Genomic DNA, 27,647 nt, shown 5'->3' on the forward strand with positions numbered 1-27,647 from the left:
ACACTGCTGTTTTTGGCCCATGTGGAATCAGCCATAGTGTGATTCACCAACAATGCCATTTTATTGGAAAGTTCCGATCAACAGCAGAACAGGTGTTGATATGAGAATGTATCCAGTTCCTATTTCCTCCCATAGACAATTCATGAGCAAATTGACCTCCAGCATCTACCACAGATTAGTGGTTAGGAGCCCTGCATGCAGAACTCAGATGCTACCATGCCCCTAGGTGGAGAGTTTGCTGTCCTTCCCTATTCATAACACTGCACACAATGCGGGTATTTTTCCTTACACCCCCAATTTTGCTAGGCAAAGGTATGGCATACGGGGAAAGCACTGATTCCTGAGGGGCATGCCTTTAGCCAGCTCTCCAACCCTTTCCTCCTTCATGTCTTTCCACTCAGATTTCTTCCCTGTACTGAAATTGTTCAATTGACCTAAGATTTCTTTCCATCTCCTTCTACCAGTGTTCCTTCAAATTTTGTGTACTGCCAGTTGAATAGGATGCCCAAGATGCATTGTCATTCAGATTTACATTTCAGTGTAAAACCCTGGCTGATGCTTTTTGTTTTGCCTCACTGCTCTGCAGCAGTTCAGAAGCTACATTGCATTTGAATGAAACAGGAGCGTTTGGCCAGTTTCTAAAGTAGTGATGACACAGCTTCTTCTTCCCAGAAACACTTTTAAGTAATCCCTGGAAAAGTGCTAAAAATGGGGTGTGGGGTGGGGTGTATTTCATCAGACACTGAGGCCCCTTCCATACACGCAAAATAATGCGTTTTCAAACCACTTCCACAACTGTTTGCAAGTGGATTTTGCCATTCCGCACAGCTTCAAAGAGCACTGAAAGCAGTTTGACAGTGCATTATTCTGCATGTGTGGAATGAGCCAAAGTCAATTCTTGTTTCCAGTCACCTAGCCCCACTAACCATCAGTCTTCTGTGCAGAATGGAGGAATGGCTCCCAAGGACCTCATAGATGTGCCTTTCCCATCCTTTCCTTCCTACTAGCTATCCTTCTTTTGTCAAAACAACAAAGAGTCTTGTGGCATCGAAAAGACTAATAAATTTATTGTGACCTTCATTTTTGTGAATGAAATCCTGCTTCTTCAGACAGCAGGCTCATGAAAGCTTAGTCCGCAAGAATTGAAGGTGCCAAAAAACTCTTCATTGTTTTAGCTGCAGTAGATTCACACAGCTACCCCACGGAACAGTTTGTCATGTCTGCTTTCAAATTATCACTTGTTACTAGCTGCATGATTTTATACAATTCTGCATGTAACAACAAGTGTAACATTCACACATTAACAGCAAACTTTACTTGGAAGGTTTTGGATTCCCTACTGAAAGGGCTAAGCATCACAGTGAGAATAATAGATTCATAGAGTTGGAAGAGACCACAAGAGCCATCAAGTCCAACCCCCTGCAATGCAGGAACATACAATCAAAGCACTCCTGACATATGCTGATCCAGCCTTTGTTTAAAAACCTCCAAAGAAGGAGACTCCACCACTCTCCGAGGCAGTGAATTCCACTGTCGAACAGCCCTGACAGTTTGAATTGACGCAATAACCCTGTTCCATTTAATGAGGCCATTTAATTAAATTTCTGGGTAACTGACCTTTTATAAAAACAACAGAGGCTAATATTAAATGTTAATGCATTAATTGTGGCATAAGCTTTCATGAGCCAATGCTCATTTGACTAAATGCATGATTCAATAGCCACAGAAAAAGAGAGATCTCTATATTTCTATCTGCCTATCTATCTTTCTATCCGTCAGATGACCCAGCTTCCTAGGATGTAGGCATGTTAAATTATATTATGAAGCACAGATAAAAACAAGATCCAATCATGATCCAGTTTTGATCTTTGTACAACAAATCCCCTTTATTGTTTTGGCTGCAGACATCAACACAGCTCCTACCCTGGATATCATCTTTTATATTTTGGGTGGAACAGTCATTTACAGGTTGATGAATCATTTATTCATTTAATTAAAATATTTATATCATTCCTTTCCTCTTGACTCAAGGTAACATATGTGTCACAGTTAAAGCATTACAATTTAAAACCCATTATACCCTGGTAAAAGCCTTGGTGAATAAAATGGACTTGTAGTATCTCCTGAAGATTTCCAATGATGGCATTCCCTTTACCTCCTCAATAGGGTTGGAAGCCTCTAAGTAGTGGCCTGTGAGTAGACTTCTAGAACAGGAATATCATATCTTGTTGGGGCAAGCAAATAAATCATGCTTACCCCTCTCTGTCGGAATAATACCAGAACAGGGGCACATAGCCAAATATCTTGAATTATTAACTGAACCCCAACAGAGATGGATTATCACAAGGGCCAGATCCAATATGCAACTTCCCATTGAAAGCCAGAAATTACAAGAGGGTGGATTACTTATCCCATCCCTATATATCAGGATCGAGGGGTTGTCCACACTGTAAAAACCAAGTGGAGACTCTTGCTCACATTATTCTTGACTGTCCGAGATTTGTGGGCATTAGGTATTTCTCTCCCAGGCTGGCCCTAGACAAATCTAGAAGGGAGTGACTCTGAGGCCTGTTCTGTTGTGAAGCTTCTTGATTAAAACGAAAAAGCACAGATGTGTTCAATGCTCTTGGAAAAAGTAGCAAAATTTCTCTTACAAGTGACAGAACTTTCTAAGTAATGTATACTGCTATATACAGTCTTCCTGTCAGTGTTTTGAATGTACTCTTGATTTGTATTTCAAACATGTCTGGCAACGCTCTAGAACCTATTTTTAAATGCCAAATAAAGATGGTGGTGGTGGTTGTTGTTAGTGGCCAGTGATCTCCTATGAATGCATCAGATCTCCAGATGTCATAAATTAGTTCACCTGGAGAAAATGGTTGCTTCTTGAAGGTGGACTCTATGGCATTATACCCCATTGAAGTTCCTCTCCTCCCAAACTGCATCCTCTTCAGGCTCAACACAAATATTCTCTACGTATTTCCCAACCCACAGTTGGCAGCCCTACTCCTTAGGGTTCATGTTCCACAAATGGGAGCTACAATAAAAAAGTAATGGGCTCTGGTTGATGGCAGATTGTGGGAAACAACAAACTGAAGACCATAATTGATGCATAGAAATGTATTCCAGGAGGTGGTCCTTTATATATTGATTGATTGTGTTGTGAATGATATTCAGTTAAATGGTGTTTTCATGCTCTTCCCCAGCTTTCCCTGCATACTTTCCAAAGATGGCAGAACCACCCAGAGGTTGACAACCCTGCATTCAGGCCACTGCACTCAGATGCTTTTGTACACTGGAGAATAGCACTTCTTTTTCTTTTAGGCTCTCAGTTGTCAGAAATTACTAGTGCAGATGTGTGTGAACAAGGAGACTTTCCAAACTTGTGCATTAGAATAAGCCTGTAAATAGCTAGGGGCTGGGTCACCTATGGTAAAAATTTAATTAATGGCTAATTTGGATGTATGTTTAGGCAAATTACCATGGTAAAATTATTTGTGAGCTAATAATTGGTTACTCGACACAGTTGGGAAGTGGATTTATTTTCTACTTTTTAAATGGTGTTTTCATACTCTTCCCCAGCTTTCCCTGCATACTTTCCAAAATCTGCTTTATGCCAGTGTTTTTGAAAAGAGTGCAATAAAGACAGGGTGGTTGTCATATGGACAGGAATTTGTGGATCTTTCCCAGTCTCACCTGCATCATTGCCATATTCCCTACCCCAGTGTCCCTCCATTAGGGCTGCCAATCTCCAGATGGTGTCCAGAGATCTCCTGAGTTTATAACTGATCCCTAGACTACAGAGATCAATTCCTCTAAAGAAAATGGCTGCTTTGGAGGGTGGGTTCTAAGGTATTATACCTCAATGAGGTACCTCCCCTCTTCCAAACCTTATCCTCTCTAGGAATTTCCCAGCATGGGTTTGGCAACCCTAACCCCATGGCTGCCCATCCCCCCCTTACTCTAGAGGGCTAAAAATTAGATATTTCTAGATTACTGTAATGTAATAACATTCTAACTATCTATTGCAACAACATCTTTGTTCCCAAGTTCATATAAAAATGCCAGTCTGTGGTACTTTTCATTTCACAATTGTCAGGGAAAATCTAAAGCATCCACCTTTCCTCATAATTCCCCAAAGGACTAGAGTTCTCTCTCTCTCTCTCTCTCTCTCTCTCTCTCTCTCTCTCTCTCTCTCTCTCTCTCTCTCTCTCTCTCTCTCTCTCTCTCTCTCATCCAAAAGGATCCAGTGAGCCGAAATATGAGGTTAAACATTATTATTATTATTATTATTATTATTATTATTATTATTATTATTATTATTATTATTATTGGGTTTATAGACCGCCCTCCCCCGAAGGGCTCAGGGCGGTGTACAGTAAATAGATAGAGCACAATCAAATTAAAATACAATAAATATGAATTAAGATGGCTCTAATAAAAATAAACCCTATCCATTAAAATGCAGCTTATAAAAATTAATATTAATGTTAACTTAAGATGGCAACATGAGGCAAAGACTTAAACATGAACAAAGACTTAAACATGAGGCAAGGGGGGGAGGGGGGCGCAATGGCAGCCATGAGGGACTGGGGCAGGAAAATGTGTGAAAACCCATAATGTGGAAGCCCCAGTGTCACTAGACTGAATTGGCAGTTACAATGAAGAAATGGAGAAACCACAGGAAATTGCATATGTGTGGAAAACCCCATATTCTCAAGACTGAAGATGTGAACACAGAAACTGTCCTACAGGATATTACTTATAACCCTTTAAGTCAGTTTCTGTGTTTATTGCTTATCTTGTAGATTTGAAGATCCCATTTCCTTTGTAGAAGAATGAGTTAATTTAAGTTCATCCTGTAATTTTCATATGGTTTAGAAAAACACAAATTTTCCTATCAGATCAAAACAATGCCCCATTTGAAATAGTCAGTTAAATGCAGTTGCTTTGTAATTATTACAGTTATGACATGTGCCTACTGAAACTTCTTTAACCCTTCTACTAAAGCCTGTTCAAAAACTACAGTGAAAGAACATACATCCTGCACATACATTCATACATCTATTTGTAAGTTTTACTTCTGCTCTTCATAACACACATTTGGAAATCAGTGTGGGCTGAAAAAACTGACTTAAAATGGTGTTGTGGATGCAGAAGAGCCTTTTATTAGTCAGTTTATTGTCAATGTTAAAAAATGTTTCTTCTTGATGTTTCAGTCAGTGACATATTGTTGAAATGTGTTTGGCTGTGTACCAGCACAACAGGTTGCTTCAAAAAGTTTACTATGTAACACTGGGTTCTTAGTCAGCGGATTTCAGTGCATGTTGAAAATTGAATTTAAAATAAACCTTGCAATAGCCCCAGTGCTCCAGACTATGATTGTAGAGTAAGAAGAGCATATTTAACCCCAAAGGCAAAAGAAACGTGTGTCTTTCACATTGAATTGGAGAACAGATGTTTCCTCTTGTTCTCGGGCCTTTTGGGATTAGTGAATTAACCTACTTATTAATCAGCAGATAATTAAATATGCCTACATGAACAAAGACTTCATATTGTCATGGGTCAGCCTGCTGACACCTCCGCAGACTAGGAGGAGGTGGAGACAGTCAGTCTCAGCGCTGGGCTGATAACAGAGGACTAGTTGCAGGCAGGTGCTGTTGTACCATGCCCTCAGCCCTTCAGCTCAAGAACTGAAGCCAGGCCTGAAGCCCAACAACCATCAACCTCACCTTTGGAGCAAAGGAGAAGGCATGTGTGAGGTGAACTCCAGGAGAGATGGCGAAGTGCATGATTGGTGGATTCCACACAGGGCAAATATGATGGGTGTAGGGTTCAACACAAACTGTTTGGGCAGGGGACTTCACACAGGCCTGGTCCTCAAAATGTGTTGGCCCCATTTTATTTCCCTTAACCCCAAAATGTTCAAATATAGCTACAGTGGAACCTCAATTTTCATTGCCTTCGGTTTTCATCGGTTTCGGTTTTCATTGATTTTTTCAGTGAAATTTTTGTCTCGGTTTTCATTGATTTGCAGTAAGGTGCAGGGGTTTGTGGAGAAAAATCACCCGGACAAAGCTGTTGCAGGCCATGTCTGTAACTTGTTTAATGACAATGTCTTGCCCCATTTCAGACAAATCTTAAAGAGGCGTCAGAAACAGACCTCTTTGGACAACTTTCTGGTGCGACATTGGTCCACTGGCTCTGAAGCTGGTCCTAGTGTTATTGTTTGTTACTGTTTTCAGCATTAAACGCTATGTTTATTCACCAAAAAATGTGTTTTTGGTATGTTTTTTGGAGTGCCTAGAACGGATTAATTGGATTTACATTGATTCCTATGGAAAAGTTTGCCTCGGTTTTCATCGGTTTCGGTTTTCATTGATTCTTTTCGGACGGATTACCAACGAAAATCGAGGTTCCACTGTAAACCAGAGATCCTTTTGCAAAATCCCAGGTTGGAGCCGCTTCCACGCAAAAGCCAGGCAGAAGGCACTATTTCCCTCCCTTCCACCTGTTCAATGTAAAAGTTCTGCTATCTACCGTCAGGGAGAATCTGCCTGCCTGCCAATCTGTGCCTCTGAGTGCCTGACAGGGTACAAAGGCCCCCAAGCATGTTTTCTCCTTGTGGCAGCAAGGATGACCGATCTACAGGAACACATTCATTGCCTTGCCGTAGCAGGGAGGTCTGTTTTTCTAAAATGTTGCATGTTGCACATGTGCAGCTACACAGGTGCAGCTGATTGTATTGTGGGATGATCGGCATGGCTGCAGAGATTCATTTCTTTATGCCTGAGCAGCTATGCATGTGTTGCAGGAAATTTAAAAAAGGGAGAAGCGTCTCCATGCGAAGGCGCGAAAGCAACCCAAATTATTTCCAGGGGCTCCAATCACTGCCTGTCCAGCATGCATATAAACAGGAAAAAGGAAAACAGGATCCTTTATAACAACTGCAACCCATTATAAATTTGCTGTGTGGATTCTACCATTGATGGCTCAGCATAGATCAGTCTCTGACAGCAGTGCTGAGGCAGTGCAGGGCTGATGGGTTACACTTGGCTTGGAATACCAAAATAGCATAATGAACTACAGCTGGCTTATTTGTCCCAGCAAGGCAATTTCCTATTTAAGCACCAGTGAAGATAGGATAGTGTGGGATAGGGTTGCCAACTTCCAAGGTGTGGCTGGAGAACTCCCATTATTGCAACTGCTCTCCAGGTGACTGAGATCAGTTCACCTGAAGAAAAGGGATCACTTTGGAAGGTTGGCTTTATGGCATTATATCCCACTGAAGTCCCTCCCCTCCCACCCCAAACCCTGCCATTATCAGGCTTCACCCCCCAAATCTCCAGGTATTTCCCTGAAGCTAGCAACTCTAGCATGGGAGCAACATCTCACCACCTCTTGTGTACCTGCTGTCACATCCATTCTGAATTCTGGACCCCCTGTGAACTTGAATCTTCTGGACTACACCTACACCTTTTGGATTTGCCCTCTCCTGCTTTGACACTTTGGACTGCATGTACTGACCACACTTCCTGTCTCTTGAAATAGCTTCCTGCCTGACTCTGGACATATTCGCAGCATGCTTATTTTTGTGCATTGTTTCAGGATAATAGACTAATTTCTCAAACATAGTCAAAATAAATTGAAATTGTCATCACAGAAGTGATTCCTGTAGTGTGGCTTTTAAAATAATTAATAGTTGTGTATGTTTCAAAAATAATCCATCTTACGCTTGTAAAAATTCTGGTTATGATGAAATGCCCTCCACCCTAGAATTCACCCCATTAGAACTACATTCTGTTGCTGGCAGAAAGGAGAGCCATCAGCCCCAATCACAGAATGCTTTACTGCTTACAGGTCTAATGGCTTTGGTCAAACAACGCCACTGTTTGAATCCCACCACCATCGGAACCTGTTATTAAAATTTTTGGATCCCACCACTGTTTTCAATCCACTTTCACAATTGTTTGCAAGCAGATTTTGCTATTCCTCACAGTAAAATCCAGCTGCAAAGTGTATTGAAAGTGTATTGAAAGTGCATTATTCTGCATGTGTGGAAGGGGCCTGAGTGGAGACTAGGGTTGGTTGTAGGGGTTTCTGCCCTCCCAGAAACAAAAGGAACAGAGCTTGCGAGTCCATTCCTTCACAAATAAAATTAGTTAATTAATCTCAATGGACCAAAATTAACTGAAGAGGGTTGTTAGAATGATCCCTAACCCTATTTGGTATCAACGTATTATTCATGCTTAAATTTAAAATAATTTGTGATCCACCATATTTTTTCCTCCAAGGAAGAAAGAGAAAAAACATATCAAAATGATAATAGAGTGAAAAAAAATATGTGGTTTATGTATTCTGACATTTATTCATATATGTTCCTCTGGGTATAAAATGTTGCATTACAATCAGCCACAGACTGCAACTGAAGGTATCCCCTTTACCAAGTGATCTCTCTTCTCTTTTTGAGCTTGAGGTCCACTTCTTTTGCTGCTGCTGTTGTTTTTATGTGTCAAAGATATCACAAGGTGATCTTACTTTGCTAGTGTTTCAGAGTAAATGTTTTTATGTCACCATGTGCAATAAGACCTGCTTTGTAACATGGAGAGGATTTATGAAGGCATTTCCATACCAGAAACCATAAGCAAGCCTAAGGTAAAAACGGTTTGTTCAGTCATTTCACATGGTGAAAAAATACCTGAGTTTTGCCCTAACTGGACTGGCAGGTAGACAGGCATTTGACAACGAGGCCAGAAAACTTCCCTCAGCAATGGACAACATCATCCTCATAGGCTTCTGACTCATTAGAATTCCTCTGCCATTGCTTAGCAGCAATATAAGTCAACTCTTATACAGGGCCCAGTTTGTCTCTCTAGGCTAATTCTATCAAGAGAAGGATGCAGTCCACTCTAAAAATTATTATACCGTAGACATTTTTGAAAATCTAGATTGAAGCAGAAGTATCAGGAAATAGCTGCCAGCTTTTTCAGCATCACAGAAAATGAAAAAGCAACCTGAGATGTAGAGTGAAGTACGTGCTATTTTCAATGCTCCAGCTTTCCTGGGGCTTGAAATTATAATACATAATTATTGTTCTCTTGATCAAAAGAAACAACCTTCTGCGAATCGAGGACTATTTTGCAATTAGTCATAATGCAATAATGTGCCTAAATTACAAAGAGCACTAATCAGATATCAGTAACCTACATTTCATTTTCTAGATGTCATTCATTCAAAGGCTACCCTTAGCTGCCTTTAAGATTAATGCATTAATTATTCTTAGGGCTAAGTGTTCAAGTGACATCATGTCATTTCTAAGGTAATTTCTGTTTTTATTTTAATCCCATGTCCTCTCCTAAAACCCCTGATCAATTTTAACTACCAGTCAACTGGCTTGCCATCTTTGTTTCTGCAGGAAATTTCATTTGTCCACGGAGATAGGATAGGACCAAGGAGCAACAGCATACTCCACATACTCCTTAAACAACACCCAACCCCACCACCACCACCCAGAAACAAAACAGGATGCTGTCTAAGTAAAAATCCTGTGTCACCTTAAAGTACAGGATAAAATCTGACTTTTTTATTAGTCAATTTCTCTTGGAAAGAGATACAGCTTGGCTTTGCAATTCTCTCTTCTTTGAGCAGAATTAAATTGATGCTTCCTGTGGTGTATTAACATCTTCCTTAAATCCCAGCTAGTGCTTGTCTATTCCAAAACTTGATTGGACAGGAACAGAGAGAAAGGAAGTTGTCACTGCAGTTCCAAACAGACTTTATTAAACTGTGCTCATGTTTTAAACTATGCTGCCTTCTTATTCTGATGCCAAGCATTAGGACACAACACTTATTTGTTTTTCTGTTTTATTTCTTTGTACTCTGCCTTTTTCACAGGATCTCAAGACAGATCGCACATAGTGAACCAGTACTGTCTCAAAAATGGGGCATTAAACAACTAACACATTAGGATTTTAGAAGTCTGAAGCTACCAGTCAGAACTAAACCATAGCATAGGTATTTACATGACACAGTAAATGGTACAGAAATCACATAAATAGGATCCTACTTATAAGCGAAACACATCAGTATAGACCACAATCCAGTGGTGGGATCCAGAAATTTTAATAAGAGGTTCCGATGGTGGTGGGATTCAAACAGTGGTGCCGCTGCACACACACACCTCCAGTCCCTATTGGGTAGGGAGGTTGCTTTAGTAACCCCTTCTCGGCACTCAAAAAAAATGAGTAACCACTTCTAGAGAAGTGGTGAGAACTGGTTGGATCCCACCTCTGCCACAGTCCCACATCATTTATCCAAGCAAGGTTGTGAAACCATTTTGGTGCAGTACAAACCTATTACATGTGCCGAAAGCCCCCCTTGAATAGTTCTGTTTGGCATAGTTTCTGGAAAGCCGCCAGAAGAAGAAGAGGAGGAGGAGGAGGAGGAGGAGTTTGGATTTAATCCCCACCTTTCTCTCCTGTAAGGAGACTCAAGCCCAAGGTCACACAGCAGGAATGTAGGAGTGTGGAAACATATCTGGTTCACCAGATAAGCTCTGCCACTCAGGTGGAGGAGTGGGGAATCAAACCCGGTTCTCCAGATTAGAATCCACCTGCTCTTAACCACTACAAGACACCAAAAGAGTGGGAGATTTCCTGGCTTCCTTATTCCACAAGGGGGAGCCACATGGAGAAAGAACATGTACAGGAAGTTGTTGATTTTGCACTTTTGCAGATTGACCCCTGCAGAAGTCCCTGCCGACTTGAGCAAAGTTGTCATGGCAGAGCATAGGGAGAGAGGCAGTGCTACAAATAAGAGGGGCTAAGGTTGTGAAGGACTTTGTATGTGATTGCCACAGTACTTTAAACCAGGGGTCCCCAAACTTTTTAAACAGGGGGCCAGTTCACTGTCCCTCAGACTGTTGGAGGGCCGGACTAAAAAAAACTATGAACAAATTCCTATGCACAAATGATTGTAAAATGTTTGATTTCACCTTTCAGCCTTTCTGTCATGGTCTATTTTTAGAACAGTGACCAAAGTATGTCAAGTACAGGGTGGGCTCCAAATATTGTTGGGGAGGCTGTGGAATTCCTTCCCCTGTAAAAAAAAAAAAAGCAGAACTTTCCCAATGAAGCATTCCATCTAACCCAGGATCAGGTATCTTCCTGGGTTCTTCCTCCCTAGCAGCCAGCGAGCGATTCACCAGCCTGGCTGATGCCAATGGGAGTGAGGCGGAACAGAAAGCCTGAGAGCAACACATGAAGTAGCCGAGAGGGAAGGGCGGAGCAGGCGTTGCCACGTGTAAGGTTTCCAACTCTGGGTCAGAAAATTCATGGAGATTTGGGGGTGCCATCATGTAACTGCAATCAACAGCCGTTGGGGCCGGTTCCTCCTCTCCCTCGAGCCCCCACTGCACATGAATGGAGCCATCGCCGCCATGCCTGGCAGGCCGGATAAATGCCTTCAGGGGGCCACATTTGGCCCCCGGGCCGTAGTTTGGGGATCCCTGCTTTAAACTGAGCTCAGTAACCAGTGGGTAGACAATGAAGCGTCTGCAGAATGAAAGTAATATGCATGCTCTTTCTAGCACCTGCTTAATAGCTGAGCTGCAGTATTCTGGGCCAGGTAGAGTTTCTGAGTTGATTTTAAGGGGAGAACAAAGTACAGTGCATTACAGTAGTCCAGTCGCATTGGTGGGATTCAAAAATTTTAGTAACAGGTTCCGGAGGTGGTGGGATTCAAACAGCAGCGAAGCGCCAATGGGGCTGGGTGGGGCATGATGGGGGCGTGGCCAGGCATTCTGGGGGCGGGGCACTCCTTGGCAGGGCTGTGGCAAGGATGTAGGGCGCGCACGTCACAGGTGCAGTTTTCCTTCGCCCTGCCTCTAGATTCAAATAATGACTGTTTAAAGTATTAAAAAAGCAATACACCAAAAGGTAGTGTATTATTTCTTTTTTATACAATTATATTGATTGGTTTTAAATAATAACATAAGGAGAGAAACCAAAAACTGTTTACAGTTGTTAATATATTAAGAACTTATCTAATTGTCTATCACTCTCAACCCTCCCAACTAAAACATCCTATATTGCTTCCCTCCTTCCCATTTTTCCCTCCCTCCCTACTTTCTACTTCCCCTTCAGATTCCTATAACTACTTTATCTATTCCACTTGAAAGAAAACTAACAGAGGGAGAGATCCAAAATCCTTAATCTAAAAGAGTAGTTTAAACTCCTCTTTCCAATATAAATTTCAAGGGGAAAAAAAGAAAATGAAAAATCTTTACCTATAATACTTTCCCAACCGTTATACCAATGAACAAAAAAAATTAGAATTACTATATATTGTATTATTTCATACAGTTCATACACACGTGGGGGGTGCCATGGGGAGCAGGGGGCCACAGGGGGCCCTGCGGGTGATTTTGCATCCCCCACTTGATGAGATTTGTTGTACCCAGGGACAGAGATTACCCCCCTTGTCCCTAGCGGAGTTAATCATTAATAACTGGTTCTCTGAACTGAGAAAATTTTAGTAACCGGTTCTACCGAATAGGTGCAAAGAGGCTGCATCCCACCTCTGTCCAGTCGTGATGTTGAACATTGAGCTAAACACTGACAATGTGGCAATAATAAATAAACTCAATGTACAGAATAAAGATAGTCAGCAAAGGAAAATAGTTGAAAATCTCTTCAGGCAGGCAATGAGTTCCAAAAGGAAGATGTTCACATGTTCAGAAATTGTTGCTAACAATTGTTCACATTCTCTGGCCTAAGGCATTGCTGGAGACTGGAAACATGCACACTCACTTTTTAATTCATTGTTTGATTATTTAGCACTTGATGACTCCTATTTTAACAGGAGAGCTAATTCCACTGGAAATCATTGAATTTTGGGTCTACAGATGAGTTGGAGAGCACAGAATAGAGCAGTGTTGAGTAAGCACAGCAGGTATTCTTCTGGTCTGTATTCAAAAGAAATGCTGGCATACTTCCCAACTTATTGTTTTGACTTGCAAATTCCTGTTTCTGTTGTGCTTCCCACCTGTGTGAACTAAACCCATGAATTTTAATTTTTGCAGAATTTTTGGTTTCCTTGCGCTGAAATATTAAATTTATACATTTTAATACTAATTATGCAAAAAGTGGCATCAAAGTATCACAACAAATGCCATAAAAGAAACAAATAAATTGGAAATACTAGCAATGAAAATGGGTGAAATGAAAAGGCTTATGCCAAAAATGTACACAAACAAAAAAAAAAAAAGGATATTTGCTCATTTTTGGCTTTTGGATGGGAGACCTCCTGGTAAGTCCATGCAAGTATCTTGGAGTTCCATGATGGAAGAAAGCTGGAATATATCTGAAATAAATAAATCAGTCCTTTCAGTGTTACTGGGTATTCATGCATGCCAAGAAAGTGTTACTGGGTATTCATGCTGGGTATTCATGCATGCCAAGAAATTACCAAGTGATGAACTGGGTATGTGTGGCCCAGGCTAGTCTCTATCATACAGTATTTTTGCAGCACAATACAATGCAAAGTACTTTATGTTAACAAAATCAATTTAAGACAAGCGCCAGCAGATAAGTGATAGTATCTAACTCTCAAGTGCTGAAGACTTAAGGACCCATGATTGGCACAAGTCAGTTTCATACATTTAAATTGTTGACTGTGTTTTTAAAATATCTATAATGATGTGTTAGCTGGTTTTGCACCTGCTGTTTTGGTAGCAACTTATTACATGCCAAACTATTTTGTCCTACTTCTAAATCAAAGAGGCTTGCTAAAATTAAAAAAATCAATGAGCATGCATCAAAGAAAACAGGAATAGGCTTTTTGCACACATTTGATTTCTTTGTGTCAAGCATACATTACCTTCGGGTCAGATTCTCAATTGCACATGTGTTTTCCCCTCTTCAGAAGTTACTGTGCCGCAAATCAGAAAAGCCCTGCAATTTCCAAGAGTGGGCAAAGCGTGATTTTCCCCCCATGCCTGCACAGGGAAAGTGAAGCACACCAGCTTGCATTTTGTTCCCTTTGGCTTTTCCACTCCCCCCACCTTCTCCCACGCATTTAGGAGCAGTTCCGCTGGCAATTTGGGGGAATCAATGGGAGTCCTTTTTTTTATTTAGACACTTAATCTATACCAGAAGCAATAGATTGGGGGGGGGGGGGCTTAAAAAAATCAGAAACAGGCAGCAAACAACTACGCAAACCCAGAAGCAAGAGAAACAGGGCTGGCAAAATGGTGGCTAGGGGGAAGCAGCAGGGCATCTCTGTGCATGTAAACAAGGAAATGCAGGAAGACCCACTGCAAAGCACACAGCCTCACTAAAAACTGTGAGTGCACAAGGGGCTAGAGTCTAATGGATTTTTCTGGGCAGAGTTCTGAAGAATTGTCACCACTAGGGAAAAAATCTTGTCCTGAGCCCTAACACATCTATAAAGGGAATGCATAGCATATCATTTTTCTCACTTGGATGAATAATGTTGACTTTTTAAAAACTAAACTAAGTTAGCAGATTAAAAATTATGATGCTGTACAAAATATTTTCATTCTGAACAGAAGAAGAAGAGTTGATTTATATCCCCCTTTCTCTCCTGTAAGGAGACTCAAGGGGGCTGACAATCTCCTTTCCCTCCCCCCCCACAACAAACACCCTGTGAGGTAGGTAAGGCTGAGAGAGCTCAGAAGATCTGTGACTATCCCAAGGTAACCCAGCTGGCATGTGTTGGAGTGCACAGGCTAATCTGAATTCTCCAGATAATCCTCCACAGCTCAAGTGGCAGAGCAGGGAATCAAACCTGATTCCTCCAGATTAGAGTGCACCTGCTCTTAACCACTACACCACTGCTGCTCTTCATGATGGATCAGGTCACTGGTCCACCTAGTACATGATCCTATTTTGTATAGTGGGCAAGTTGTTGCCATAGAAGGCCAACAAACAACATAAAGGCCAAGGACTTCCACTGCTTTTGTCTCCTACCACTTCTATTCTATGGTTTTATCACCTCCGAACATGGAGGTTTCCTTTAGCCATCTTGGCTAGTCACCAGTGATAGACCTAGCTACCATTAATCTGTCTAATCCCTTTTCAAAACCATCTATGCTGATGACCATCACTACATCTAGGCCTAGGAGCCGTGTGGCGTAGCGGTTAAGTGCTTGCACTGCCACTCACACGGTCAGAATTCGAGCCCCCTGTGAGTCAGATATCCTGGCAGCTGACTCATGGTCAACTCAGCCATCCATCCATTCCTTGGATCGGTAAATGAGTACCTAGCACACAGCTAGGGGGTTAAGAATAGCCGGCGAAAGCAATGGCAAACTACCCCACAAAAACAGCTTGCTTATGAAATCACTGCTTGCAGTGGTACCCCAGGGTCGAACACGACTGAAGGGGAAACTTTACCTTTTTTTTTTTTACATCTGAGCCAGCAAATTTCATATCTGAAGTACTCACTGAGAAAAGAATTATTTTTATCTGTCCTGAATCTATTACCCATGAACATCATTGGATGACCCCCAGTTCTAGAACTGTAGAAAAGGGGGAGGAAGTTCTCTGCCCACTTTCTCCACCCAGGCACGGTTTTTATTAACCTCTATCATAACCATTCCTAAACCACTTTCCAAAGTTGCATTTTTTAAAAAACTGAAAGGTCTTAGTGTCTTGAATCTTTCCTTAATAGGAAAGGTGTTCCACTCTATTAATAATTGATTGACCTCTTCTGCACTTGTTCAGATCTGCAATATCCTTTTTGAGATATGCCCACCAGAACTGTGTACAGTATCCCAAATAGCTCTATACAAGAGCATTGTGTAGATTTACACATGGCTCTACACAAGTAGTTCTGCACATAGCTCTACACAAAGGCACTGCAAAATTGGTTGTTTTATTTTCAGTCCTTTTCCTAATATTTCCCAGTGTGCCTTTTTCACTTTGCTGCTCACTCAGTCAACATTTTAATCAAGCTTTTTGCTACTATTTTTATCGAGCTTTCTACCAGTATCTCTTTCTAACTTTGTCTCTACCAATTTGGATTCCATTAACATAGATTAAAAGGTAGAGGGTTTTTTTTTACTTTTTGTGTGTTATCTTCCACTTCCCTGTGTGAGTTTCATTTGCCGTGTTGTTACATGAGAGATCCTCCAGGAGTTCTTCACAATCCATTTTGGTTTTCACCATCTGGAAGTTTGTGGCCACGCCTAAAACATTTGTCGTTTTTCTTTCCTGTAAACTTTTTACACCCACTTGTAGCACTTGCTTTCACTATCCGGTTTCCTTCAAGGCTTAAACGGCAAATCCTCATTATGTTTTATATTTCAAAAAATGCCCTTCCCTTCTTCCATTGGGCAAATTCTTCCTCCGCATTAGTTGGATATTGATTCAAGGCTGGTTGAAAAATACTGTGCCTTAGATGAGGCTTGACTTTATACATGCTTGACAGAAACTTGAGAAATACAGCCCTGCCCTCCCCCGGCCCCACTCCCAAACTCTCCAGGTTTTTCCTAGCCCAGAGTTGGCAACCCTAGCAAGACCTCAGTTCTGGTACAGACCCTTTTAATGCCATAGCTGAACAATGCTAGAAAATACTATTGCTCCTTAAATGTGTGGATTGGATTTAACAGACCTTTGATCTGGTGAACTGTCTGTTCAGAAATCCACTGATGTGGAGTTATCCTTATAACAATTGGTTGCTTGCACAACGCTGAATTGAGTGAGCCTTTTAGTTTTTCACAGAGGTAGGTAGCCCATACCCGTATGATTGCATGTTGCAAGTTTTAACATTCTACCATACAAAAATAAATATATCCCCTGACCGAGAAATTCATAGCAAGGAGAAGACTACCCACAAGTGAAATTCTTGAGAAAGGTAAGGTGAGGTGTCAACCCTGTCCACCCTCCCCTGGGGCTAAATCCCCTAAGAGAAGCAGTTAAACTGGCATGTGAGGTGGAGTAATTTTCACATGAAACCTGTAGTACAAGAGGTGACTCTAGCCTGGAGAGTTAAGCATATTATCAGTGCTTCATGGGAAATTTAGTTGATGTTTCTGCTGTTTAATTGCAAAGACAAAAAGAACACACTTTGGAAGTAACCTCTTTAGAAGTCAAAGTGTTACTTCAAAAGACATAGCTCATCACATAAACCAACATCTACATTTTTTTTATATAATGCTGTAGCATAAGCTACTTGACAGTACCACAAGTACAGGAGATAAACTGGTTTGTGGAAATGTTGAGCAACATCGAAGGAAGGAAAGGAAATGTATTTGTAAACTATACAGTAGAAATTTATTTTCTTTGTTCAGTATTCATAATGATGGAGTATTTTTCTGGTAGTCAGATTTTAAATTACAGACTAAAATTATACATAAAATAGGTGTTACCAGGACTCAATACAGTGAGACTATTACCAAATGCAGAATTGAACCAAAAATATTTTTTCTCATGTGTTAGGTAGTGGCCCCAATCCAGAGATGGTTAAGATAATTTACATATTGAAATCAGTGGCCTGCATCCTACTACTGCACTAAGCAAAGTTTGACGCCTTCTTCCAGCCTGAGGAGACGAGACATCCTCCAACTTTAGTGGCTCTTCCTCTAGCAGAAGAGCCACCTAGGTTGGATAAAGCCTCCTTAGGTTGGAGATGCTTCCTTCAGCCAAAGGCAGAATTTGTCCCAATGCATCTTAAAGTGGTTGCTGTGGGCTTTCCGGGCTAGTGTGGCTGTGGTCTGGTAGATCTTGTCCTAACATTTCACTTGCATCTGTGACTGGCACCTTCAGAGAAGTACTTCTCTCTGTGGCCCTTTCCGCATGGAGCCGTTCGCACAGGCGCCGCTGCTAAAACGCAGCAGCGCTGACCTGGCTCCCCTACACCACCCCCAGGGCGGCATCAGACCGCCTCCAAAAACCTCCCTCCTGGAGGAAGGTTTTTGGAAAACAGTGTGTTCCCGCCGGCGCGGTGCGAACGGCACCGCTGGGAACACTCTGTTTTCCCCGTCTCTCTCCCACTCACCTCGTCATCCTGCGTTGCTCTACTGGACTGCTGAGACCCTCCCTCGCTGTCCTCCAACCTTTGGAGGTCGGAGGGCAGCGTGGGCAGGTCTTAGGAGTCCAGCAGGGTGACGAAGGCAACGAGGTGAGTGGGGGGGGGGACAGGGAAGAGGCGGCTCCGTGCGGAGCCGCCTCTCCCGCGCCGGCCTCTGCGGGTGCTGCTCGCATGCTCCCGTGCGAACGGCCCCCACCCCTCCACTGGCAGAATTCCTGCTGGTGCAGGGGCGCCCTTTCTGCAGTGCGGAAAGGGCCTGTGATACACCTCTGAAGATGCCAGCCACAGATGCAGGTGAAACGTTAGGAACAAGATCTATCAGACCACGGCCACACAGCCTGGAAAGCCCAAAACAACCAGTTGAGTCTGGTCATGAAAGCCTTCAACAATGCATCTTAAAGTGTTTGTGACTAACTTCTATTTATTTCAGACTTGATTTTTTCTATATTGAAGCTTTTGACTGTCTTGATCTCAGAATGACATAGATGAAAACTGATTTTAAAAATTACACTGGCAGTGTAGTTCGAAATAGATAAGACCCTGAAAGATTCATGACAGGATTTTTCTATTATATTTTCATCAGCTATCAGTTTTTCTAAGCAAACCTTGTCTGAGCAGGCTGGAAATTTGTCAGGGAAGGGGAGAACAATCTTTGCCCGAATCTCCTTATAAATAGCGCAGTGAAAGAAAACATGATCCATTGTCTTAACCTTCACCTGTAGCCCAAGGGCATGATCCTTCTGAATGAATACTGAATTCTGGATATATTTGGTATATCTGATTAAGTAAAAAGTGCTGCATGCTCTCAGGAGATTCTGTATTATATTTTCCAGCCTTGATAAAATGACACATTAAGCAGCTGAATGTGAATCTTTTTAGGTATGGAAAAATACCGATGACCTTCTTTATTGAGAGATGGGTGTTGCTGGGAAATATTAGTACCGTATATACTCGTGTATAAGTCGACCCGCATAAAAGTCGAGGCACCTAATTTTACCACAAAAAACTGGGAAAACTTATTGACTCGCGTATAAGTCGAGGGTGGGAAATGCAGTAGCTACTGGTAAATTTCAAAAATAAAAATAGATACCAATAAAATTACATTAATTGAGGCATCAGTAGGTTAAATGTTTTTGAATATTTATTTGAAAGAGAAACAGTAAACTAGCTCTGTAAGTGGAAAAGAGGGTCAACAAGAACAATATGGTACCAACAATAACTTTAAAAGTACAAAAACCTTAGCTTTTTTGTAAGGAAGGGTTTTAAACAATGGATCTTACAATAAAAACTGGAATGAACATGCCTGTTCACTGTGACTCAAAACTACCCTGCTTTTTAAAATAATAGTTCATTATTTTTAGTGTATTTATTTTGTAAAATTGCACATGGCAGGTGTCATTTTAGAAGGAACATTCACACAACCTGTCAGGGGAGGAATGTTTATGTTAGCAGTACCAACATTTCAGAGTATCTTTAGGAGACCCTCCTGATGATACCACTCAGGTTTGGTGAAGTTTGGTTCAGGGGGTCCCCTCAAAAGGGTAGCCTGGTGGGCCATTGCGTGGGCCACTGCGAGGAGCAGAGAGGTAACCTGGTGGGCCACTGCGAGGAGCAGAGAGCTGGACTAGATGGACTCTGGTCTGATCCAGCTGGCTTGTTCTTATGTTCTTAGCCCCATCCACTATTGTTCTTGTGTTCTTATGTTCTTAGCCCCTAGCTGGACTAGATGGACTCTGGTCTGATCCAGCTGGCTTGTTCTTATGTTCTTATGTTCTTAGCCCCATCCACAGTGGGGGATGAGAGCATCCAATTTGGAGGTCCATAACTTTGGACCCCCTGTTTTGGACCCCCTGAACCAAACTTTACCAAACCTGGTTGGTATCAGCAAGAGATTATCCTGATGATACCACCCAGGTTTAGTGAAGTTTGGTTCAGGGGGTCCAAAGTTATGGATCCTCAAAATGTAGCCCCATATACTATTAGCTCCCATTTGAAACAATGGGGGATGGGGCACCCCCTTTCAGGGACCATAACATTGGACCCCCTGAACCAAACTTTACCAAACTTGGCTGGTATCATCAGGAGTGTCATCTGATGATACCCTGAAATTTTGGTGCTGCTAGCTTAAAATCTGCGCCCCCTGGCGGCCAACAAAATAAAAACCCTAAAATATTTTTTAAAATACACCTGACTCGTGTATAAGTCAAGGGGGGCTTTTTCAGCACAAAAATGTGGTGAAAAACTCTACTTATACGTGAGTATATATGGCACTTTTATTAAAGGGAAACATTTTAGGAGAGAATTTTTATCAATTTGATGGTATTAGTAGTGTGTAGTAGGAGACTCATTGATTTATAGCTTGCATACTGTTAAGGGTGTTATGAGATTAGTGCTTGAGGTGTTATGAGATTAGTCAGCCCTCCTTTGTTGTTAGGTATCTTCTGTCTGGATTCCAATTTTCTCTCTGCTGTTGCCAGTTAGTCCACACATATCCCTTGAAAGGGCTGTTACTGTCTTATAACTGCCCTTTACGATCATGGGAGTCATTTGACCGCTAACACTCTAACTTTTTGCTCCCACTTCCACCCTCCCCTCTCTATAGGCTATTACAGTCTACATTAGGACTGCATCAGCCTAGCAAAAATGCAGTACAAAATGCATTGCAGCCATTGTCCAGATAGGAAAGCTTCAGCAAGCTCTCCTATTTGTCCCTTCAAGATGTTTCTCTCCCTCCCTTCTATTGCTTGGAAACCAGCCACAGGACAGGAAAAGGGCGAGAAGAGATTGTTCTAGACAAGATGCATTTGAGTTACAACCTGACCTGAACACACTATGAACATGATTGAATAATGCTAAAAATTGCCATAAAACTTCACGAACTCAATAGCGCTGCAGGATCCATTCTGCTGAAAAGTGTTGTAAAACACAGCATACTTCAGAAACTAACCAAACCAAAGATTGCCATTCCTAGTAGCTACTTCAGTTAATAGGACATTTCAGCCATCATTACCTAGTCAGATGAAGCTCTCTGGTGCAATATGGTCAGATTGCCTCACCAAAGTACAAATTTTGTGGTATACATTTAACAGATGAAGCCACTGTTTCCAAAGGAGTCTGGTCTTTTGGAAACTCATGCGTGTGTACAGCTCTTTAAATTTGACTGACAAGTTCGGATAACAATAGATTTGAGTAAAGTCTGATGGAGTAATGATACTTAAGCGCGCGGTAAATTTTGAGACTTTTTAAAGGTGGGAGAAGCTTGTACCCTTAAAGGGATTGTTATGATGGCATATAAACCAATTCTCTACCTCTGAGTCCCAGGGTCTCTACTCATCCTGACTCATTTCACACACATACAGTGCCTTGCATTGGTGGTGTTTGGAACTAATCAGTTAGTTGGCAAGAAACAATGGAAAAGAAGTGTAATTAAAGGGGTGGTTTCTCAGCTGTACAGATCTCATGGAAATATATTTTGGGAACTCTGTGTAATTCAGAAAGACAGAAACTGACATGCAATGTAATAATCCAAGAAACTGATATGCAGTGTAATAGTCAATTTGCCCTTTTTAAAGCAAAATGCCACTGTATCTGCACTGGCTTATAGAGCTCCATGTTGTGCATTTTAATAGGTTGGGGTGTTTGGAGTTTGAATGTTCTTAGTAAAGTAATAAGCATACTCTAACCAATTATGAATAGAGCCTCAAACATTTATCCCACCTCATATATCTTACATCTTTTGTGTCTTATATTTTTAACAAAGTTAAACTGTTTTTTGTTTCTGTTACAGCCTAACAATCTGGAATATGTGAATTCTGAATATGGAAAGAATGCAGTGAGACTCCTGTACATTCGAAGAGAGGGCAAGATACACTGCATTAAAGAACTGGAAATCTCTTTACATATAAGATTGAATAGTGTCAATGAATATGTGAATAGTGATAATTCATGTGTAATTCCCACAGACACCATCAAAAATACAATCCAGGCTTTGGCAAAATGCAGAGGGGTATGTTTTTAAGTGACTATGTTTGATGCTGTATCAATAATGTCTTTATGGTTTGTATTCAAGTGCTTCCTGTCAATTAGAAAATCAGTACTCACACACAAAAAAATTCTTGGGACAAACTGGCGTGGGGGGGGGGGGGAAAGGAGGCAAACTTTAACCACAATTATGGTTTCATATATGTTATGGCAGCAAATTTGTGATTTGTGAGTATCATGCAATGGTGTGACAGATTTACTATGATTCAAACAAAACTTATTTTCTAAAGGATGACAGAAACATTCTTACAAACTCCTCTCTAAGACTTCATCTGAACATTGGCAAGTTGTTGTATTTGTTGGGGTACAACACAAGGACTTAGCCTCTCCTCACCTCTCTATTTTCAAATCCTCAAATCGTCCCACAGAGCTGCTACCAGTACCCTTACTTACATAACTGCATCACGTGTAAATTTCACAATGAAGCTAACAGCAGGTCCATGATCAAAACCAGTGAGTAGACAAGGTGAAAACTTCTCCCTGCCTGCTGTCGTGGCAGACAGAAAAGAGTAGGTGTGTATCTGGAAGGACTAGAATTCCCATTGCACACATGATGCAAAGCTCTTGTAATGGTCCTGAACAACGCAAACACTTTGTAATGAACAGATGGAGCCTTAGGAAGGATTGCTAGGTTATGATTTCACTTTTATACATCTGCCAGTCAAAACTGAAAAATGAATTTGCTATAATACATTTACAGGTAGTAATATTAGAAAAAGTGAAACCACCCAAATGTTACCATTTGATATGAACAAACAGTGATTCAATTTTGGGAATATTGTTCTTCAATAGGTTTTTATCCCACTTCAAATTCATCTTCCAGATGTGCGTGGACTGGATTTTTTAAAAAGTCAAAAACATCTAAGTTTAGGGATTTTAAAAAACACATTTTTGAATAATTTTAAAATATAAATTCTAAAACTTCCAATGAATTTTCACTAACACAAAGAGGCATGTTTTCAGTACCACAATTTTGAGCAGATTTTTGATTAATCAAAATACAATAAATAATATTATAAAGCAGATGAATCATCAGTCACTCTTTTGTTTTCTTTCATGATATAACATATAGGAAATGAAGAGAAAACAAAAAATAAAATTGTACTAGGGACTAGTGAACCATGAAACTAGGTATGTGAGCTCAAAGAGTCTTTAGTCTTGTTTTTTTTTCAAACAAGTGCTCTATGGTAGTTGTAAAACTGCTTCATAAACTGAGATAAATTGTTAAAATAATTTATTATAGGATGTAGTCAGTGACGTAGGCATAATTTTTTAATGGGCTGGGTTCAGGGACAGGGCGACATCCACACGTGCTCCTGGGCATGGCCATGCCTCCCCAAGGCCCCCCCTAGCCTCAGTGCTTATAAAAGCAGCTCTCTGAGGCCAGGGACAGCAGACTCCCCTGCCCCCCCACCGGCTGGGCTCGCAGCCGGCAATCCCTTCTGGCCTCCCCTCTGGACAGAGGCATGGCTAGGGGAAATGGAGTCCGGTGCAAAATCTGAGTTTTCTTGGGGAGATATATGCAATGCTTTGGATTCCAGCTAGAATTGTTTAATTCATCTGTTTGTAGTTAAATCATGGATCCTCTTTCCATGGAGCATTCAGAACGTTTGCTTTAATGAAACTATCATTTATAATGAATAGGAAGTTTCACAATCAAAACCATGTGTTATGATCTAAACATATCAGATGATACAGTACCATTTTGAAAAAAAGATATCTCTGTATGCTGTCACCCAGAGAGATTTTCCAAACCTTAAAAAGCCGACTTTTAGAACAGGAATACTATATCCTGTTGGGGCAAGCAAATAAATCATGCTCACCCATCTCTGTCAGAATAATACCTGAACAGGGGCACATAGCCAAATATCTTGAATTATTAACTGAACCCCAACAGAGATGGATTATCACAAGGGCCAGATCCAATACTTTCCCATCGGCCATTACAAAGGGTCGTTACTTATCCATCCCTCTCCAGGATCGGGTTTGTCCACACTGTAAAAGCCAAGTGGAGACTCTTGCTCACATTATTCTTGACTGTCCGAGATACGTGGGCATTAGGAATTTCTCTCCCAGGCTGGCCCTAGACAAATCTGAAAGTGACTCTGACAGTTCTGTTGTGGAGCTTCTGCTAAACAATACAGATGTCATGCTCTTGGAAAAAGTAGCAAAAGTTCTTTTGCAAGTGACAGAATTTTCTAAGTAATGTATACTGCCATATACAGTCTTCCTGTCTGCGTTTTGAATGTACTCTTGTTTTGTACTTCATAAATGTCTGGTAACGCTCTAGAGCCTATTTTAAATGCCTACGTAATAAAGGTTGTTGTTGTAAATAGATATCTAGAAGTAATACTGAAAGCATCTTTTGTTTCACTAGATCAGAACAATAGAAGAATTTGGCCTCGAGCTGAGTGAGCACTTTCTCACACAATATTGCCATGTGATATACTGCAATGTCTTTATTCAAGAAGTGCCATGGCAACGTCTGGAAAAGGTATGTTGATCTTATAAATGTGCAGTTCTCTGCTCCCAAGAAAGAGGCTGATAGAGGATGGGCGTCAGTGGGAAGGGAGGAGGTGATGCTGAGGATTTGCTGGTTTGTGTCCTCAATATGTCAATATTACATTTGCTTGCAGATGCTTTTGTCACCTATATTGCCATTTTAGAAGTCTCAACAAAAGGCACTGTGGTTTTATTTACAAAGATGATTTCTGCTTCTTAATCTCTAGGATGGCGTCCCACATGCCCATGCTTTTCTGTATAGTTCTGAAGGAGTTCGCTTTTGTGAAGTGGAACGGAATTTGAACTGTAAGACAATAGTCATCATTCTGCCCATCTTGTATTTTTATTTGCCATGAACAGGAGAAGCTCTCCAAGATTATAAAAAAGAGAAAGAGGAGGAGTCTCAACTTTAATCTGAAAAAGTCATCTATTTTAACCCTTTCTGATCAACATGCCTGAAGAGCGAAAACAATCCAGAATACAGGCCTTTTTATTGTTTATTGTGTTTCTATCCTATTCTTTCTTCAGATTGTTATACATAGCATTTTCATGATGTGTTTTACCTCATGGTCCGGCTCAGAAATATTGGCTGGCCTAAGTGAGCTTCATGCCTGAAGCGGTGATATAATCCCCAATCTGCTCAGTCCTTGTCCAACACATTAGCCACATACAGTGGCTCTCGCTATAGGTTTTTTTTTACTTTAGTCCCTGTAGTTTACAGTGTGGCCTACTTGTTATTACAGCCCCTCTTTGGTAAAGAGGAGGAAAAGAAGCTCAGGCCGTTTCCACATGGCAGCGGAAACGGCTGGGTCGGCGCTTCTTGCGCCGACCCGAAGACGCTGGGACCGTCCGCACGGACGGTCCCGGGAAGAGGTGGGCAGCCGGCGCCGCGGAGCGCCGACGCCCGCACAACCTGGCTTGTCCCTGGGCCTCCGGCGTGTCGCCGAGGCCTGGGGACACGCCCCCCTGGCCCTGCGCGCCTGCTCGAGCGGCGCAGGGCAGGGGCATCCCAGGAAACCTCAGCGGCAGCGCCTTGACCAAAAGTGAATGGGCGGGGAAGTCGACGCCGTGAAGCTGCTGCTGTTCGCTCGGCAGTGGCTTCACGGCGGTGTATTCCGAAAAGAACGCTTCTTAGCGTTCTCGGAATACGCCGGCTGCGGGCCAGCCGGGCGGCGGCGCGGCGGCGCTGCAGCTGCGCCGCCCATGCGAATGGCAGCCTGGAGACGGCGTTTTTACCGTCTCCAGGCCGTCATTTTCCACCCGTGTGGAAACGGCCACAGATGACTTTCATTTGGCTCCATTCAGGCTTCTGACAGCAGACAGAACAATCCTTGGTTATGTGAAAGTACTTAAACTGCTGCATCTTTGGAGGTAAATGTAGAAATCAGATTATTTAAATCAATGATTTCAATTATGTAATTTTTGTAATCTTTGTCATTTCAGAATAGTGCAAACCACCTTGAGGGCCCTAAGGGGTCAAAATAATACAATATGAATTGATAAAATATACAGATGAATAAATAAACATGGGGAGAAAAATTCAGGGGTTAGCAATCTGAGGGGGAGCTTCATTTTTATTGACTATCACGTTGCTACTGTAATATCTGAAATGAGCTCTGGGTTAAAATCCATGTGTGTGTGCAGGATCGAAGCAAAGAACACTGCAAGGTATCCTGCGCAACGAGCTACTGAATCAAAGCAGAGCTACTTGCAAGATCTCTGTGCCCATGCAAGTGAAATATGCCTTGCTAAAACTATCAAGCAGACTTCCTTGAAAACCCTTTGCTACTTTGCTACAGGCTTAGTGAGACATGTCTGTAATAGGAATTACAAACAGGACGGACCAATATTGAAACAAATTACGATCCTGAGGAATCTCAGAAATTTAATTTATCTGCATTTTTGTTGCACTCGGACATACCCTTGCTCATCTGAAATTATTTGCTTGCAAAAATGTATTTTTTGTTTCTTGTATTTTGAATTATAGGTCCTCCAAATGTTTTCTCTGGCATTAAGGATCTGAAAATTATGAAGACAACCCAATCTGGCTTTGCAGACTTCTTCAAGGATAAATACACCACACTCCCAGACAGGAGAGACCGAGTGTTGTCAGTAGAATCGCTGATCAAATGGTGCTATGGTGACTGCACAGGATGCTTGGACTATGACTGCTTATGGTACAGTAAAAACCTGTGGGACCTCTTTGCATAAGAACATGAAGAGTCCTGCTGTATCAGACCAGTGGTCCATCTAAGACCAGCATCCTGTTTTTCACAGAGGTCACCAGTTGTCCTGGAAGGTCAAAAAACAGGATGTAAAGGCCAAGGCCTTCCCCAGCTGCCTCTTAGTACTGATATTTAGAGGTTTGCTGCCTATGAATATGGAGATTCACTTTACTTGCCATGACATAGCCTTTGATGGATCTAATCTCCTTGAATCTGTCTTAATTCATTCTTAAACCACATGGCCAGAAGTACCTCCACTGGCAGTGGATTCTACAAAGTGATCACTTTTTGAGAAAAGAAGTATTTATTTTTGTCTGTCCTGAACCTTTCTCCCACCAACATAATAAGATGCCCCTGAATTCTAGTATTAGTGGAGAAAAGAAAGTTCTCTTTATCAACTTTTCCAACCCCATGGATAATTTTTAAGTCTTCATAATCCCAGAGATGAGCCATTTCTCATAGGAAAGGTGTTCCAAGGCTTTAACTGTTTTGATTGCCCTCTTCTGCACTTTTTCATCTTTGCAATATCCTTTGTGAGATACGGAGGCCAGCACTGAAACACAACGCATATGGGACAATTACATATCCGTGGGATCTTGTGTTGTATAGTGGTTAGACTGTTGGACTAGGATTTGGGAGACCCAGATCTTAAACCTATTCTGCCTTGGAAGTTTTCTGTGTCACCTTGGACCAGTCACAGACTCACTGCTGAACCTACCTCACAGGGTTGTTATGAGGATAAATGGAGGAGGAATAAAATGTTCTTAGCCACTTGGGATCCCTGGTAGAGAGTGTTGTTGTAAGGAGAAAATGTAGGTGAGGAGA

At 41.6% G+C, this 27,647-nt stretch overlaps 1 protein-coding gene across 1 annotated transcript in view; it reads left to right on the top strand.

The window, feature by feature from the left end:
• Positions 1-27,647, top strand: part of LOC125432806 (uricase-like) — a 101,747-nt gene that overhangs the window by 67,844 nt on the left and 6,256 nt on the right. The window contains exons 3-6 of the mRNA XM_048496769.1: positions 21,842-22,060; positions 24,473-24,589; positions 24,825-24,903; positions 26,585-26,774. Of these exons, the coding sequence (XP_048352726.1) occupies positions 21,842-22,060; positions 24,473-24,589; positions 24,825-24,903; positions 26,585-26,774 (605 nt within the window). The remainder of the gene's footprint in view (positions 1-21,841; positions 22,061-24,472; positions 24,590-24,824; positions 24,904-26,584; positions 26,775-27,647) is intronic.

The sequence above is a fragment of the Sphaerodactylus townsendi genome, linkage group LG05, assembly GCF_021028975.2.
Source record: "Sphaerodactylus townsendi isolate TG3544 linkage group LG05, MPM_Stown_v2.3, whole genome shotgun sequence".
In the NCBI taxonomy this organism is placed as follows: Eukaryota; Metazoa; Chordata; class Lepidosauria; order Squamata; family Sphaerodactylidae; genus Sphaerodactylus; species Sphaerodactylus townsendi.